The following is a 13,781-nucleotide window of genomic DNA, read 5'->3' as shown; positions in this document are numbered from 1 at the left end:
CGGTCAAGTGAAGTCTCAAAACCTTCTTGCTGACAATGCATACCGCCAAAAAATAGCTCTCCTTTTGGAAAGCACAAGATCCTAAGATTGTCATTTTTTACAACAGCTCGTCACCGTCAAGATCAAGTTACTTTTTAACTAAACAAATTCCCAGCCAGCCAAAATAATGTCCAAATTATTTGCACAAGTAGTCTTAACATTTCTTTCAACAACAGATGACGCACTGACTCTTGTTGCTGAGTCCAAGTCGATGTGGACTTGGCTGGTGAAGTTTCATATGTGCAGCACACTGCAGTTAAAGCGCACAGTGAGTGGGGCTGGAGGAAACAGGAAAGGCAGAGATTATGGAGTGCTGCTGTTACGTCTGCACAAAACAGACCAAGGCTTTGTACACTGGCAACTGCACTCTCATCTGCATCATACAGACACAGCATGAGGAGGAAGGAGAAAGCAAAAGAAAAAAGAAAAGCACAGAAGAATAAAATGAAGCAGGACAAGGCAAAAGGGAAGGAGGACAGAAGGAGAAGTGTTTTTCCAAGTAATTTTAGTCTCAGGCAAAATATGTCCAGACCTTCAATAATAGCGTTTTATTCTCTGGTAATCTAGCATGGCCTGGATTACTCCAGACAGTTGGCTGCAGCCCTGCATTAACACAATAAAACTTTAGGGAGTGAAAGTGGTGAGAGAGAAATATTCCACAAAACCAAGCAGAGAAGGGCAGCTCAGGACACTGCGGAGAGGCGAGACATTCAGAGAGGCAAGAACGCAATGAGGAGAAGAAATTTACCACAAGCCAGTCTCAACCTGAACATCAGCACCATTGTCTTAAGCCTCAGACATAACCAGAGAACTGTCTTCTTAGCCACACTAGATGTGACTTGTAAATGGCAATGTTGGTCTACCTCTTTTGTCTAGACTGAAGTATTTACAACTATTACATAGATTGCCATGATTCTTTTACATTCATGCTCCCCTGAGGATGAATCCCTCTGGCTGTGATCCCCTGCCTTAGCCTAGTTTTCCTCTCGTCACCAGCATGTCAATATTTTTATTTTCTAGATAACTAGCTTTTGGATGGATTAGCACAAAATTTGGTACAGACATTCATGATCCACAGAGGATGAATTACACAAACTGATGATTCCCTGACTTTTCATTTAGCAACATTTGTAGGTCAGTGTTAACATTTGTCTAAATACTTTTGTTAATCGGCAGATACGTACAAAACTAATGACATTCCCATCAGCTTCACCTGTAGTTTGTGGTTAGTACTAATAAGAGTTAGAGACACACGGTAAACATTACACCTACATGTTAGCATGCAGACGTTAGCATTTAGTTCAAAGCACTACGGAGCCTCACAGAGCCACTAGCATGACTTTAGACTCTAAGTCTTGTACACAATACAGCGGCGGCTATAACCCATAATTTATTATCTATATTTTCAACTGTACTGTTTCAACTGCAAAACTGTACAATATGCATTGCTGACTTGAAGTCCTCTAAATTATTTGTGCAATAATAATTCAACTGTGAGATATTTCAGCACTTTTTTATTTATGTATTCTTGCATTTATATCTAGCACACTTGTAGTATGATGCACATATTTGTCCATATTTTTTATTTTTCTTCAACAACATAACTCTTTTTTCTTATGTTTTTATATTACTACGTATATATTGTGTTTTATACTGTGGCATAATGCATATTTTTCTTCCCTACTACTCATTTTCATTTCTATTTTCGTATAATCTGTCCATACCTTTAAACCGTATAACTGTGACATGTAACATGTCCCAAGTCCCCCCCTGGGGATCAATACAGTATTTCTGATTTCTGATACATGTTAGCCAGCTAGTGTTAGTTTTTATCTTAATGCACACCTGTGCCCAAGTACAGCTTCATCTTGCAGTCGTTACCATGGCTGTAAATTCAATTTTTACACCTTATATTCCTTAAAAATTGCTACCCATCTTAAACTTGTATAAGCTGTTTCTCTCAATGTCTGATCAGGCTGAGCAGCTACATGCAGGCCAGATCACTGCTTTGGGGTTGGTGAAACATTGGAGGAGCAATGAACATTAAACAGAAATTGAGGTTTCTACCATTTTTTCCCAATTAAAGAGTTTTTTGGGGGAGTTTTTCCATACCTGCTGTGAGGGTCCAAGGACAGAGGGATGTTGTATGCTGTAAAGTCCTCTGAGGCAAATTGTGATTTGTGATATTGGGCTTTATAAATAAAACTGAACTGAATTGAACAGCTCTTTTATCTGTGCACACACGCACCACTAACTGATCTTCTGTTTGTGCATTTGCAAGAGGAAATAACTATGTACTGCCAAACAAATTAAACTGTGCAAGGATTAAACTAGAAGATCTATTTTTATCCCTCCCTCCCATGTAAATGTTAAACAGCAGACTAAAAATATCCTGAGTTTATTTTTATGTAAGATTTAACGTGCGCTTTAGTTGTTGCCACTTGTGTTAGAGTGAACCACATCAAGTACAAAAGGTTCTGGTGTGAGCCTACTTACACTCTTCACTCTCCACAGCAGCGTAGTTGCCTGCTTCCTTGAAGCTGATATTTCCCAGGTGCAGGACTCCAGCCACGATCTGAAGCACCATGGAGCGGTCCTCCGGTGAGATGCCAATCACATCCATGGCATGCTGGGGAGAGCACAAGGAAGAAGAAGATGCTAAATCAGGGCTGCAGTGTGGGTTACTCTCTCCTGTGGTACCTAGCTCATGTCCTCTAATTACTCCTGTTGCGGTCTCACTTGTAAACAAAAACAGGAGGAGATGGTTGGAAAAGAAAACAAAAGAGGAGTGGTAAGGAGAGGAAGGAATGTAGAGAGGAGGCTGTGAGCCGTATGAACGCTGGTATGAGCTTCACAGACAGAGGGTGTTAAATTATTGCCCGTTAAACAGGAGGGATCTGACCGTACCATCGTCTCCTGGAAGTCGCTCTTGTCGTTGATGTCGTCAACTTTGTAGGAACCGGACTGGTTGAGGTAAGAGTAGTAATCCAGGCTTGTGATTCCCAGGCTGTTCTTCTGCTCTCCACTGGCTCCTTCTATTAACTGTAGAGCAGAAAATAATACTGTATTGTAGCTGTAACAGACATGTTTTTGCCTGTAGTCTGTGTGTGGTGTCATTTTTTTTAATTCATTTTCAGGCTTGTAATTATAAACTGTGCTCCACTTTGCAAAGAAAACTGCACCCTGGTTAGGCTTAAGTGTCTCTTCCAGGGACCTCGAGCCATCCACAGTGAAAACAGATTGATGCTCTTCCTGCAGCCAAATGGCACGTCTAACCCAGTGTGTCCTGAAATTCCCTCACAGACCCTCTTCAAGAGCCATATGTGTCCCGTTAACTCCTCAACTCGAGAAATAAACCTCACCTGATAGAATATATGGAAACTCCTCTCTCCAGGATTCCTCATGACGACACGTGACTTCTCCAGAAGGAAGTTGGAGATTTTCCCTCCGTCTGGTTCTCCACCGGAGCTGAACTGGATCTCAAAGTATTTCCCCTGATGGATCAAAGCAGGGTTTCTTTTTCAATATTAGAGTGGGCTGCAATAGAGCTAAAAAAGAGCTATAAGATCTGGAATACTGGCATCTGGCTGTTCTATGGTTGCTAGTGGAGTGTGTGTGTGCATATATAAAACTCTGATCCTGCTTTTTGTCTTCCCCTCTTCTTCAGACAAGCCTGTAACATAATATCTGTTCCAGACACAGAAGTGAACAGAGACACTATTTATTCAAAGACAGTACCTCAAAAGTAGTGATCTCAGGCCATTAGTGCCAAACCAACCTCGTTTCTCCAAAACTGCCTCTAAAAATATCCTGACTCCTGAGACAATACTGCTTTGTGTGCTAACCTGAACACTTAACCAATAAACGTTTTCTAAAATGTGCTTCATTTAGAGCCCTTGTTGACTGAGTTCCTTTGTAAGCAGAGGAGGATGTGCCTCAGTGGTTCTGCATGTATGTCTGCATGTGCAATACATCCCTACAGCACAGCTCTGGTTAACCAGGACACCCATGAGGTCTGCTTTCTCATACCGTAAAACAGGAAAGCTGCAAATCTTTGTTTTCAAAGGTTTCAGCTTGGATCCAAAAGGTGCGCCACAAAAAAGTTGAGACCTCAAATTATTCTGGAGTAAGTAGTACCTACTGCATGTATTTATCTCTGAGCAACACAATTTAGGATTTGCAACGTGAGTGGGTTTTTCTAATTTTGTCTGTGTTTCCTGGAGTCGTACGAGAGACTGTCCTTGAAAGGAGATTTAAAAATTCACTTTTTAATACACTACAGGAGCTTTCAATTTTGCCGTATACTCTCTAAGAAATAAAGGTTCCAAAAGGGTTCCTCCTGAAGGGATCTACCAAGAGCCATTTGCTTTGGAAGAACCCTTTTTTAAAGGAAGGGAACTTCAAGTACTCTTAGTGAGACAAGAGCTCCCATTAAGAACCCTTTTTCATCCAAAAGAAACCATTTTTGTAGTTCTTCAATGATTGTTGAAAGCATGGGTGTTAAAAGATCCTCACCCTCAAATATGCAAATGTTTATTCATATTTCAGACAGTATTATTAAATGTACTCTGCAACTCCTAATCCTATAAGAGTTGAGATCTACTTTGCCATTGAAATAGTAAAAGCTGTACTGAAAATATTTTCACAAAATCTCTGTCCCTAAAGATGTGACTGTGAACCATGAGTGTTTTGGGTTGCACTGGACCAAATCAGCCTCACAAGAGAGCCTTACAATGCCCATGGCTGCTGAACAAGGGTCCCATGGCCCCATGCTAACCTGTTAAACTATAATCATGATTAGTTTCTGGCTCAAACCAACAAAATATTTTCATTGCTGATTAATCTGCGATTTACTTTTGTGTAGGGTTGCAAAGGTATGAGATTTTCATGGTAAAATCACTGTCTCAGAAAATACCGCGATTTCATGGTATCACTACAATATCCATTAAAGTTATATTAAGACAAAATGACAAATAAAGTAATAAAAAGAGAAGGGCTATTTTTGGTTGAACAAATGTTTTCTAACTACAATTGAAACTTGAAACCATTTTTTAATGGAAGTATGTGTAAAAAGTAAAATAAGGTTGAGATTGACTGCTGCAACTGCACTTTTTTTTTATATGGAAGTTTGTGTAAAAAAGTCCCCCTTTGGAAAATAACTACAATTAAGTTGAGATTCTTTGTCTAGCTGCATTTTTTCAATATTGTAGATAAGCGAAAGTACATGATATGATAACTGCCAATTTTCATATCACAGTATACCTTGAAACCAATATACCACTGCAACCCTATTTTCATGATTATCCAATTAATAGTTTAGTCTACAAAATGTCAAAAAATTTGTGAAAAATGCAATCACAAGTTGCAGCAGCTCAAAATGACATATTCAAATTGCCTCTATTGTCCAACCAACAGTCCAAAAACCAAGGACCTCCTCATTTACTATCATAACTGACAAAGAAAGGCTATAAATCTTCACATTTAAGGAGCTGACGATTAATTCTGATTAACTGATTAATCATTGCAGATCTAGACTAGCTAAATCTAGAAGGGTTCTCGGTGGAAAGCCCTGGGTGGCTTCTAGATGAAACTCATGGAGTACAAAAGGATTCATGGTAGAACCTCATGGTAGAAATATTGTAGGTAGAAGGGTTTTTGGTTGAACCTCCTGGGTGGATCCTTGTCAGCACCCTTAAGAGGTGGAAAGATTCTGGATTTAATCCCCAGAGATGGTTCTGGATGAAGCTATTTCACCATATAAAGGTTCACTATTGAGTGTCTTACAGAAAGTTTGAGGTTAAATCTTTCACTGATGGATCTAGATATAACAATTAATGTTAGGTTATAGCTAGCGCCCTCTGGAAGGGTTTATAAAAGGTTCTACCAGGGACTAAAAAGGTTCTCTTATGGGGACAAGTTGAAAAACCCTACATGGATCTAGTTATCACCTTTATTTCTGAGAGTGTAGGTTTACAGTCCTAGAAATGGACTGATGTTAGGAACCTTAATTCACAAAAAGTGGAAAAACTCAGAAATGAAATCCTTACGAATCTGCTGGAGTTGTTGTTCCTCACAGTCTTGGCGTTGCCGAAGGCCTCTAGCAGCGGGTTGGACTGCAGGATGATGTCTTTGACATGCTGCGAGGAGACAGATGCAATGAGCTGTTAGCTACGTCACAGACAGACCGTACGGCAGGTAGGATACCACACACTTAACACCCTTGCTGACCGGTTGGTGCGTACGTCTCTGGAACTTTCCATTCGAGTACGAGCACGCACACACACACACACACACACACACACACACACACACACATACACACACACACACACACACGAACAGTCTGGAGGACATTATCTTTCCCGTGAGCCATCTGCATGTCAGAAACACATGAGTTTTAAATCAGTACAGCAGACAGAGCTACTCCCTCTTCCATTATTGTACACAGAAGTTGAATGGAAGTTATATCTTGGAATCTTTTTGCATTTCTAAATTTAGTCCCGTACGAAAGGAAAAATAAACACTGCCCTTCATGATCGAGGCTATTTATAGAGAACCATACAGTTATTACTTCGCGACTTTATCATATTTTAGGCAGAGGAGGTTCTTCCCGCGCTAATATGACTCAGTTTTGACTTGATTTGTTTATGGAGCTTTAAAACCCAATAAATCAAAAGGGACAAGAGCTTGAAGTGAGAACACATTTCCAACATGGTCTCAAGATGTTAAAATAAATATTCTATATCCATAACTCTTCTTATTAATTATGTATGAATACTGATAGATGTGATTGTGAAGATGACAATGCTCAGACAGACGAACAGTTATGTTACTGACAGGGAGCTTTTATCTCTGCCAAACTATTCTCACACACATGTGAGCACACACTGTAAACACATTGCATAAGAATGCATGTGCTGTACTGAGCAAACCGCACAATGTGTTCAAAGCTGAAGGGAGCCATGTGAAAGGGAAGCGATGCTGAACAGGAGCTGGAAGAGGTGGAGACAACGTGCAAAGTGTGAGTCTGTATGGGTGTGTGTGGGTGTGTGTCCACTGTAACGGCCACATTTGTCTGAACAAACAATACGAAGAGTTATTTTGATAACTAGCTTTAGATGTGTGCATGTATATTGTGACCTGCTGTGAACACCCATAACAATAATAACGCTACATAACTACAACACACAGGATTTAGTCAGACGACGAGCTCCACTGTTAAATTTGAGGCCTGAAGATGATTGTTAACGTTGCCTGGGTGGAAGCAGCTCTGGGTGGATTAAATATAAAAATCCCACTGCCATCATGGTGAAGGCATTTCCTCATCAAACTTTAGATCTTTATCGAGCTTAGGAACTGGACATCTGCTGGTTTGGGGGACTGCCAGATGGCTGAAGGGGTCTGGGTGAATAAGAGGCTGCTGATGGGCTGATAATGGGGTATAAGGACGAGGATGATAAGAGAAGGATTTGGGTCTGAGGAGAGGAATAAGTGCAGGAATGAAGCAGCAACAGGTTGTTTGGTTTCATACAAGGTTTTCAGATCTTTTACTTAAGTAAAATAGAAATACTAAAGTGCATAAATACTCTGTTATATGTGAAAATCCCTGCATTCAAAATGTTAGTTTAGTATACGTACAAAAGTACTAGTATCAAAATATACTTAAAGTCCCAAAAGTAAAAGTACTCATTGTACAAAATGATCCCTTTCAGAATAATATATATCAGTGGTTCCCAACTGTTCCAGGGGTCCAGATTTCTCCTTAGTAATTAGCTCAAGGTCCACACAGTTTATTTCATCGAGCATCATGCTTGTGTTTGGCCATGTCCTCAAGCTAGTTTGCTGTCTCTATCAAATAGCTGTCCCTTAGCCACTCTATAGCAGGAAACGGCACTTCAAAATAAAAACTCTGTGCCGGAAATTCACTGTACTTAAACATAAAATTTGTTTTTTACAAGTGAGCCACTTGTAGTCCATTCAGAATTGACCCGCGACCCACCAGTTGGGAACCACTGCTATATATTATATTACTGGATTATAGTTACAAATACATTCATGTGTGCATTACTTTAATGTTGAAGCAGGCAAAGGTGGAGCTAATTTGAATTACTTCACATACTGCTGGAGAGATTACCTTATATTAAATCATTGTCTATTGTTGATTTATTTTTTGGTATAAATAATGTGAATCTGTAAAGTAACTTAAGCTGTCAAGTTAATGCAGTGTAGTAAAAAGTACATTTCCCCCTGAAATGTAGTGGAGTAGAGGTGTAAAATAGAGTACAAGTACCTCAAAACTATACTTAAGTAGGCTACAGTGCAAAAGTAAACGTACTTAGTTACTTTTTAGTTATTTTTTTAATGATTTTATGAGCAGGACAGGTAAAATACAATCTTAGAAATGGTCATGATATTAATGTAGATACCCATTGATTTAAAAATGTTAATCAATTTTATTGCCACTCAATTTGATAGTGATAGTACCATAATGACGGAAAAAGTATCCGTACACTCCAGCTTTCTTCAACTCAAGAACTGTCATAAATGTTTGTGACTATGAATAATCACTGCGCCTGTGTGTGTGGATGCTTTCCCAACATTTTACATCCAGTTTCAGCTCCAACACGTCCAACAAGCCTTCACTTTGTGAGCAGTGATCTTCATATGTTTTCATTTTCAACTTGTATCACACCCATGGGATCTTCAGACTAAATCTTAATGAGACTTTAAGACTTAAGGATTTGCACTTTTATTTAAAATCCAGACCATAAAATCATGCAGTAAAAAAGACCATCATAAAAATGAGTTATTGCCATGTCATCCTTCCATCTATGCAGCTCAGCATCTCAAAAATCCCAAACGCCTCATGCATCCATGACATTATCATCCTTAAAAAAAAAAAGAGAAGAAGCTCTGCTCACCTGTACTTTGGGTCCGCCCCCTGACACTCTGGAGATGTAGCTCATGATATATTTGGCTGCCACAGTCTTCCCTGCTCCACTCTCTCCACTGAAAAACAGATACATATTTAAGCACGTATTTTTGTATACATGCAACCTGAACTTCTGAGTCAAATTTAAAACCACTTAATACAATAACTAATGGCATGTGACACCTGACTTTGTGCTCAGATGACGTGATTCATGCATACCTGGGTGGTTGTTTGGTATTTTCACCGCTGGGTATGGAGAACCAGTGAGTTATGTGCTTTGAGTGACAGTGCCTACATGTTTATGGTGCCATTATTTTCAGTCTATTTTCAGTTTAGGCAGCACGCTTGTTGTTACTCTTAAAGAAACTTGAAAAAATCTTCTAAGAAATATATTGAAAATCTTTGAAGTGGTACAAGACGAAGACATTTCAACATGCGGATGGCAATAGAACCTGTGTTTCTCAATAGACCTTCATTTTTTTCAAGGTGTAACCTTTCACTTGAGAACAGCATCTGCTAATAGCAGTAGCTGTGTGCTCAAATGGAAGTGTGGGTTAATAACTGTGAAACTAGTGAATTAGTTATGAGCAAGACCTCACTTTAAGATAGGGAACATAACCAGAGTTATAAAGACTTTATTTAGAGTTATTTTGACATCATTCACACTTGGAGTTTTGTGTTTTGTTACATAAGAATAGACTGTATTTATGACGTGCTATTAAAAGAGAATAACTTGTGGTATTACCACCGTGTAAGGCCAATACTGAGCTATGCACATGAGGATCATAATTAATGTACAACAACTTTTCTTACTGACCATCAGCAAGCAGTAATTAGGAGTTTTTTGAGGGAAAACCTTACAGACCAAGACATTAATAAGTGCTTCATAATGACTAATAAACAGGCTACCAATATGCTACTAGTATGCACGCTAATACGCAACTCGTTAATAGTGAATATGTGTATGTAATGTAATATCACTCTGCAGTTACAACTCTAAAAATCTAGTCAGCATTGCGGTTTCTGTTAAGTTTAGCAGATTCAAAACACACCAAAAACACACATCAGACATGGCTTATTAGTGACAATTTCAATTACAAGCACACCAATCGGCTTCACTATAACTCACAGGATTCACGGACAAAACACTTGTCTTTTGCTGGACACATTTTCTCCACAAATACCACATGCTAACGTTATTAGCACAAGCCTATGGCATTTTACATTGTATAAAGTAGCCTAGCGGCTAGCAGAGATTTCCTCTACTCATATGAAGCCAGGGACAACAGCAACATTTAACAAAGGTACTGTTACAAATTTCGGCTCACAAGGTTCACCACCAAAACAACACGTTTTCCAAACAAATACAACATGACAGTGTTATTAGCACAAGCCTATGGCATTTTACATTGTATAAATTAGCCTAGCGGCGAGCAGAGATTTCCTCTACCCATATGAAGCCAGGATAAATCACACACAAGACTTTAAATGCTATTTTGGGGGGCTTTATTGTCTTCTCAATTTATTGTTTCTTATCTGTGAAATCAAAGTTAAAAAAAAAAGCTGGGGCGTCGGTGGCTTAGTGGTAGAGCAGGCGCCCCATGTACAAGGCTGTTGCCGCAGCGGCCCGGGTTCGACTCCAGCCTGTGGCCCTTTGCTGCATGTCACCCCCCCTCTCTCCCCCCCTTTCACACTTGTCTGTCCTATCAATTAAAGGCTAAAATGCCCAAAAACATTTCTTAAAAAAAAAAAAAAAAAAAAAGCTTTGTTTCCACTGACGGAAATGGTTTTCAGCTTAGAAACCTAGACAGGAGGTCTGCATCACCTTGATGTGTAGTTACATTTCTGGAGAGTTGCACATCAGGCTATGGCACACGTTACTCAGAAGTATGAATCCTGTTTTAAGAGTAACTTCCATTTACCAGTTTGCAGGTTTATGTGTGGGTTGGTGTGCATGTCTGCATTTTTGCAACCAAGTAGTGATGACCTACAATGCATCAGTTATACTGAACCTGCTGAATAAACAGGTGACCCCCCGTCTCCTGCTTTCATGTGTACACACTCCGTTGACAGTGCAAACCAAAATGTGTTTTTTGCAACTAGAGGCAAATTTTAGCCCCGTGGCTAAATGTGTGTTAGGCCGCAGCACATCTGGCCAGATGAATGTTGCAGCAACAGGAACATTAATTCTGTTTTGTCACATTCACAGATTTTTCCCTCATTTCTGCCCCCCAGCCCCCCCTCACTGTACACTTGTCTATTTTCCTCCTTGCCTTTCACTTTGCCAGTGTCATACTTATTTTGACACATGTGGTTTGGCAGTGGATGACAGTGGAGTCTGTTTTATTTCTTTCTGTGCCTTAAAGTAGAGTCAGGTTGGTAATGCCTCTGTGAGAAACACAGCTGCAGACTGTTAGAGGCTGCCAGAGGAAGTCATGGGAGCCACTCTATTACACAGCAGTCTCTATATGGTTGTTACCCTCCCCCTATATACCTCCCTGTTCCTTCCAAATCCTTTAGCATTGTCTTGGGGACCTCACTGTGCACTTACTGCTCAAGTAAGAACAAGAAACTGATATGCTGGGGTTTTCTTTTCATGTCAGAGAAACCTCCAGAGCTCCATCTGACAGCATTGTTTCTCCCCATCAAAGTTATTCTCTGAAAAGTTATTTTCAACACAAACTGCGGCAGGAGTGGAGTCCCAGTCTGAGCCCCCAGTATGGGCGGGTCTCATTGTTGTGGCGCTGAAATGCTGAGAGCATTGTTAACTTCCGCAGAGATTATTAACCAAACAAGGGCATAAGTTAAACAATGCAACACAGAGACAGAGGTTTAACCATTAACTTTCATAAATAATTTCTGACATCAGCTATGACAAGGATGCACATTTACCACTGAGGGTTTTAAATCTAACATGACACACTGCACTCCCACTGAACCAGTTAAATGTACAGTATGTTCAAGTAGATTCCTTGAATTTCTTCTGTGATAATACAAGAGCATTGTTTTCCTAGAGTTGTAAAAACATCACCCTCTTTTTGTGTTCAAGCTGCAGGAGGCCGCATTCATCAGCCCCAATTTAACAATCCAAAATAGGAGGAAGGAGTTGAGACACTGGACATCTTTTTCAATTTCAAAATGATGAAGAAAATTTGATATGAGAAACACACAACTGTTCAAATGTGTTCTTGATAACTGACTTCCTTTAATGCTATAATTGTGGTTGGATTATTAAAGCAATTTTTATTAAAGCAGATTTTATCAGTCCCTCCAGGATGCTGCGGGCTGTCTTTGGGATTGTTGCGACCCAGCTTTTCTAAAGAAGACTTTTTTGCAATGAAATTGCTGAAGCAAAAGAAAAAAAAGTTGCATTATTATATTTTATAACTCACTGACGGGATACTTTGCTGATTTTCAACCATGTCTGTGTCACAGCAATGGAAACTGAGCAAAAATCCATCATCATGCAAATTGTGGCCTTTGCACTGTTTATCTCCACACACTCCTCACACCACAGTGACACACAAAGTATCCCTTTTAAAAACTGAAGGCAACTTGAACTGATGAGAATAAAACCACATTGTTTTAGAAACCTTACCGAACCATTCACACCATTACTTTCAGTGACTTTCACTATAACGGTGACCGCAGTGTAAAACAGTCTAACCCTGCTTTCATGCAGAAAATCAGGGAACTGCCTTGCACAGTCTTTAAAGGTAATTTTTGTTGGTAAATGTTGGACGTTTATGTCTTCATGTCTGCATCTTCACAACATGAGACAAGAGTTTGTTTGGTGCCTTGAAAGAAATTCCAAAAGTTGTCTGGAGGCACAGAAATGTGCGTCAAACCAGCAACAGTAAGATGTCTGACTGCCCTTACAACACTGTCTGCACTGTTAAGCAGGCCACTTCAAAGCAGCATGATTGATCGACCATTTATAGCCTAAAATAATTAATCTGCTGCCTTGGGTTCCTTGAAGAGGAAGGAGGAAAACACTAGAGTGGTGTATGACCTCATGCGCAACAGCTGTGGGGAACACTACATCGGTGAATCAGCAAGGACTCTGGACAAAACACTGCAAGTAGACAACGCCAGCTGTGAACACCAAAACAAGCCACAGCATCAACCGAGGTAGAATCAAAGCCATTGACACAGAGACTTGTGAATGGTCATTTAAAAAAAGGTTATAATCCTGGTAATAATCCAGCTGACCAAAACTAAACCAGAGGTGTTGTTTAGGTGACATGTTGACTGAAACACTGAAATTTAAGCCTGTTTAGAGGTATAGAAAATCATGGCTCTCTGTTGAAGCTACTGAGAGTTTGATGGAGAGGGCCAAACTGATAACACCAACCTGCTCCAGTTCACCCCCGTCATATCTGATCCAGATGCTGAGGGATCAGTCACATGCTGCAGTAAGCAGATGGCAGGTAGATAAACATTAATCGGGGAAAAGTTGCAGTTTTCCAACAAGAGTAGTCAAAATTGCTCCACCACCTCATCCTGAATTCCCCTCACGGTTAATTCACACATTTCCTTAGTAAATGTGGGAAAGCGCTAACGCAGGCCGATGCTGACCACACACTGCCTGGCCAGCAGTTCACACAGCAGCCTTTGTTTGCTGAGACCTGGTTCATCATAAAACCACTTCCACGCTTTTGTTTGCTGATTTAGTCGATCACAAAATCCACCTCAGTGCCTTTATGTGGGAAACTGAACTAGCAACTGCTGGCTGTCCAAACAACGGCTGAAAGTGCTGAAGCAGGGGTCATTCATCATGAGGTAAGCACTATAGCAACCGCGCTGCTCA

At 40.1% G+C, this 13,781-nt stretch overlaps 1 protein-coding gene across 2 annotated transcripts in view; it reads right to left on the bottom strand.

Annotated features, from left to right (window-relative positions):
- myo1ea (myosin IEa) overlaps nt 1–13,781 on the bottom strand; it is a 68,108-nt gene that overhangs the window by 30,537 nt on the left and 23,790 nt on the right. For both annotated transcript variants that reach the window (XM_033625550.2, XM_033625559.2), the window contains exons 5-9: nt 8,961–9,048; nt 6,087–6,176; nt 3,402–3,533; nt 2,947–3,081; nt 2,536–2,668 (exon numbers count right to left, since the gene is read on the bottom strand). In XM_033625550.2, the coding sequence (XP_033481441.1) occupies nt 2,536–2,668; nt 2,947–3,081; nt 3,402–3,533; nt 6,087–6,176; nt 8,961–9,048 (578 nt within the window). The remainder of the gene's footprint in view (nt 1–2,535; nt 2,669–2,946; nt 3,082–3,401; nt 3,534–6,086; nt 6,177–8,960; nt 9,049–13,781) is intronic.

Source organism: Epinephelus lanceolatus, chromosome 2 (assembly GCF_041903045.1).
Source record: "Epinephelus lanceolatus isolate andai-2023 chromosome 2, ASM4190304v1, whole genome shotgun sequence".
In the NCBI taxonomy this organism is placed as follows: Eukaryota; Metazoa; Chordata; class Actinopteri; order Perciformes; family Serranidae; genus Epinephelus; species Epinephelus lanceolatus.
Note: the sequence above shows the minus strand (reverse complement) of the source record. Positions and strands in the feature narration are given on the sequence as shown.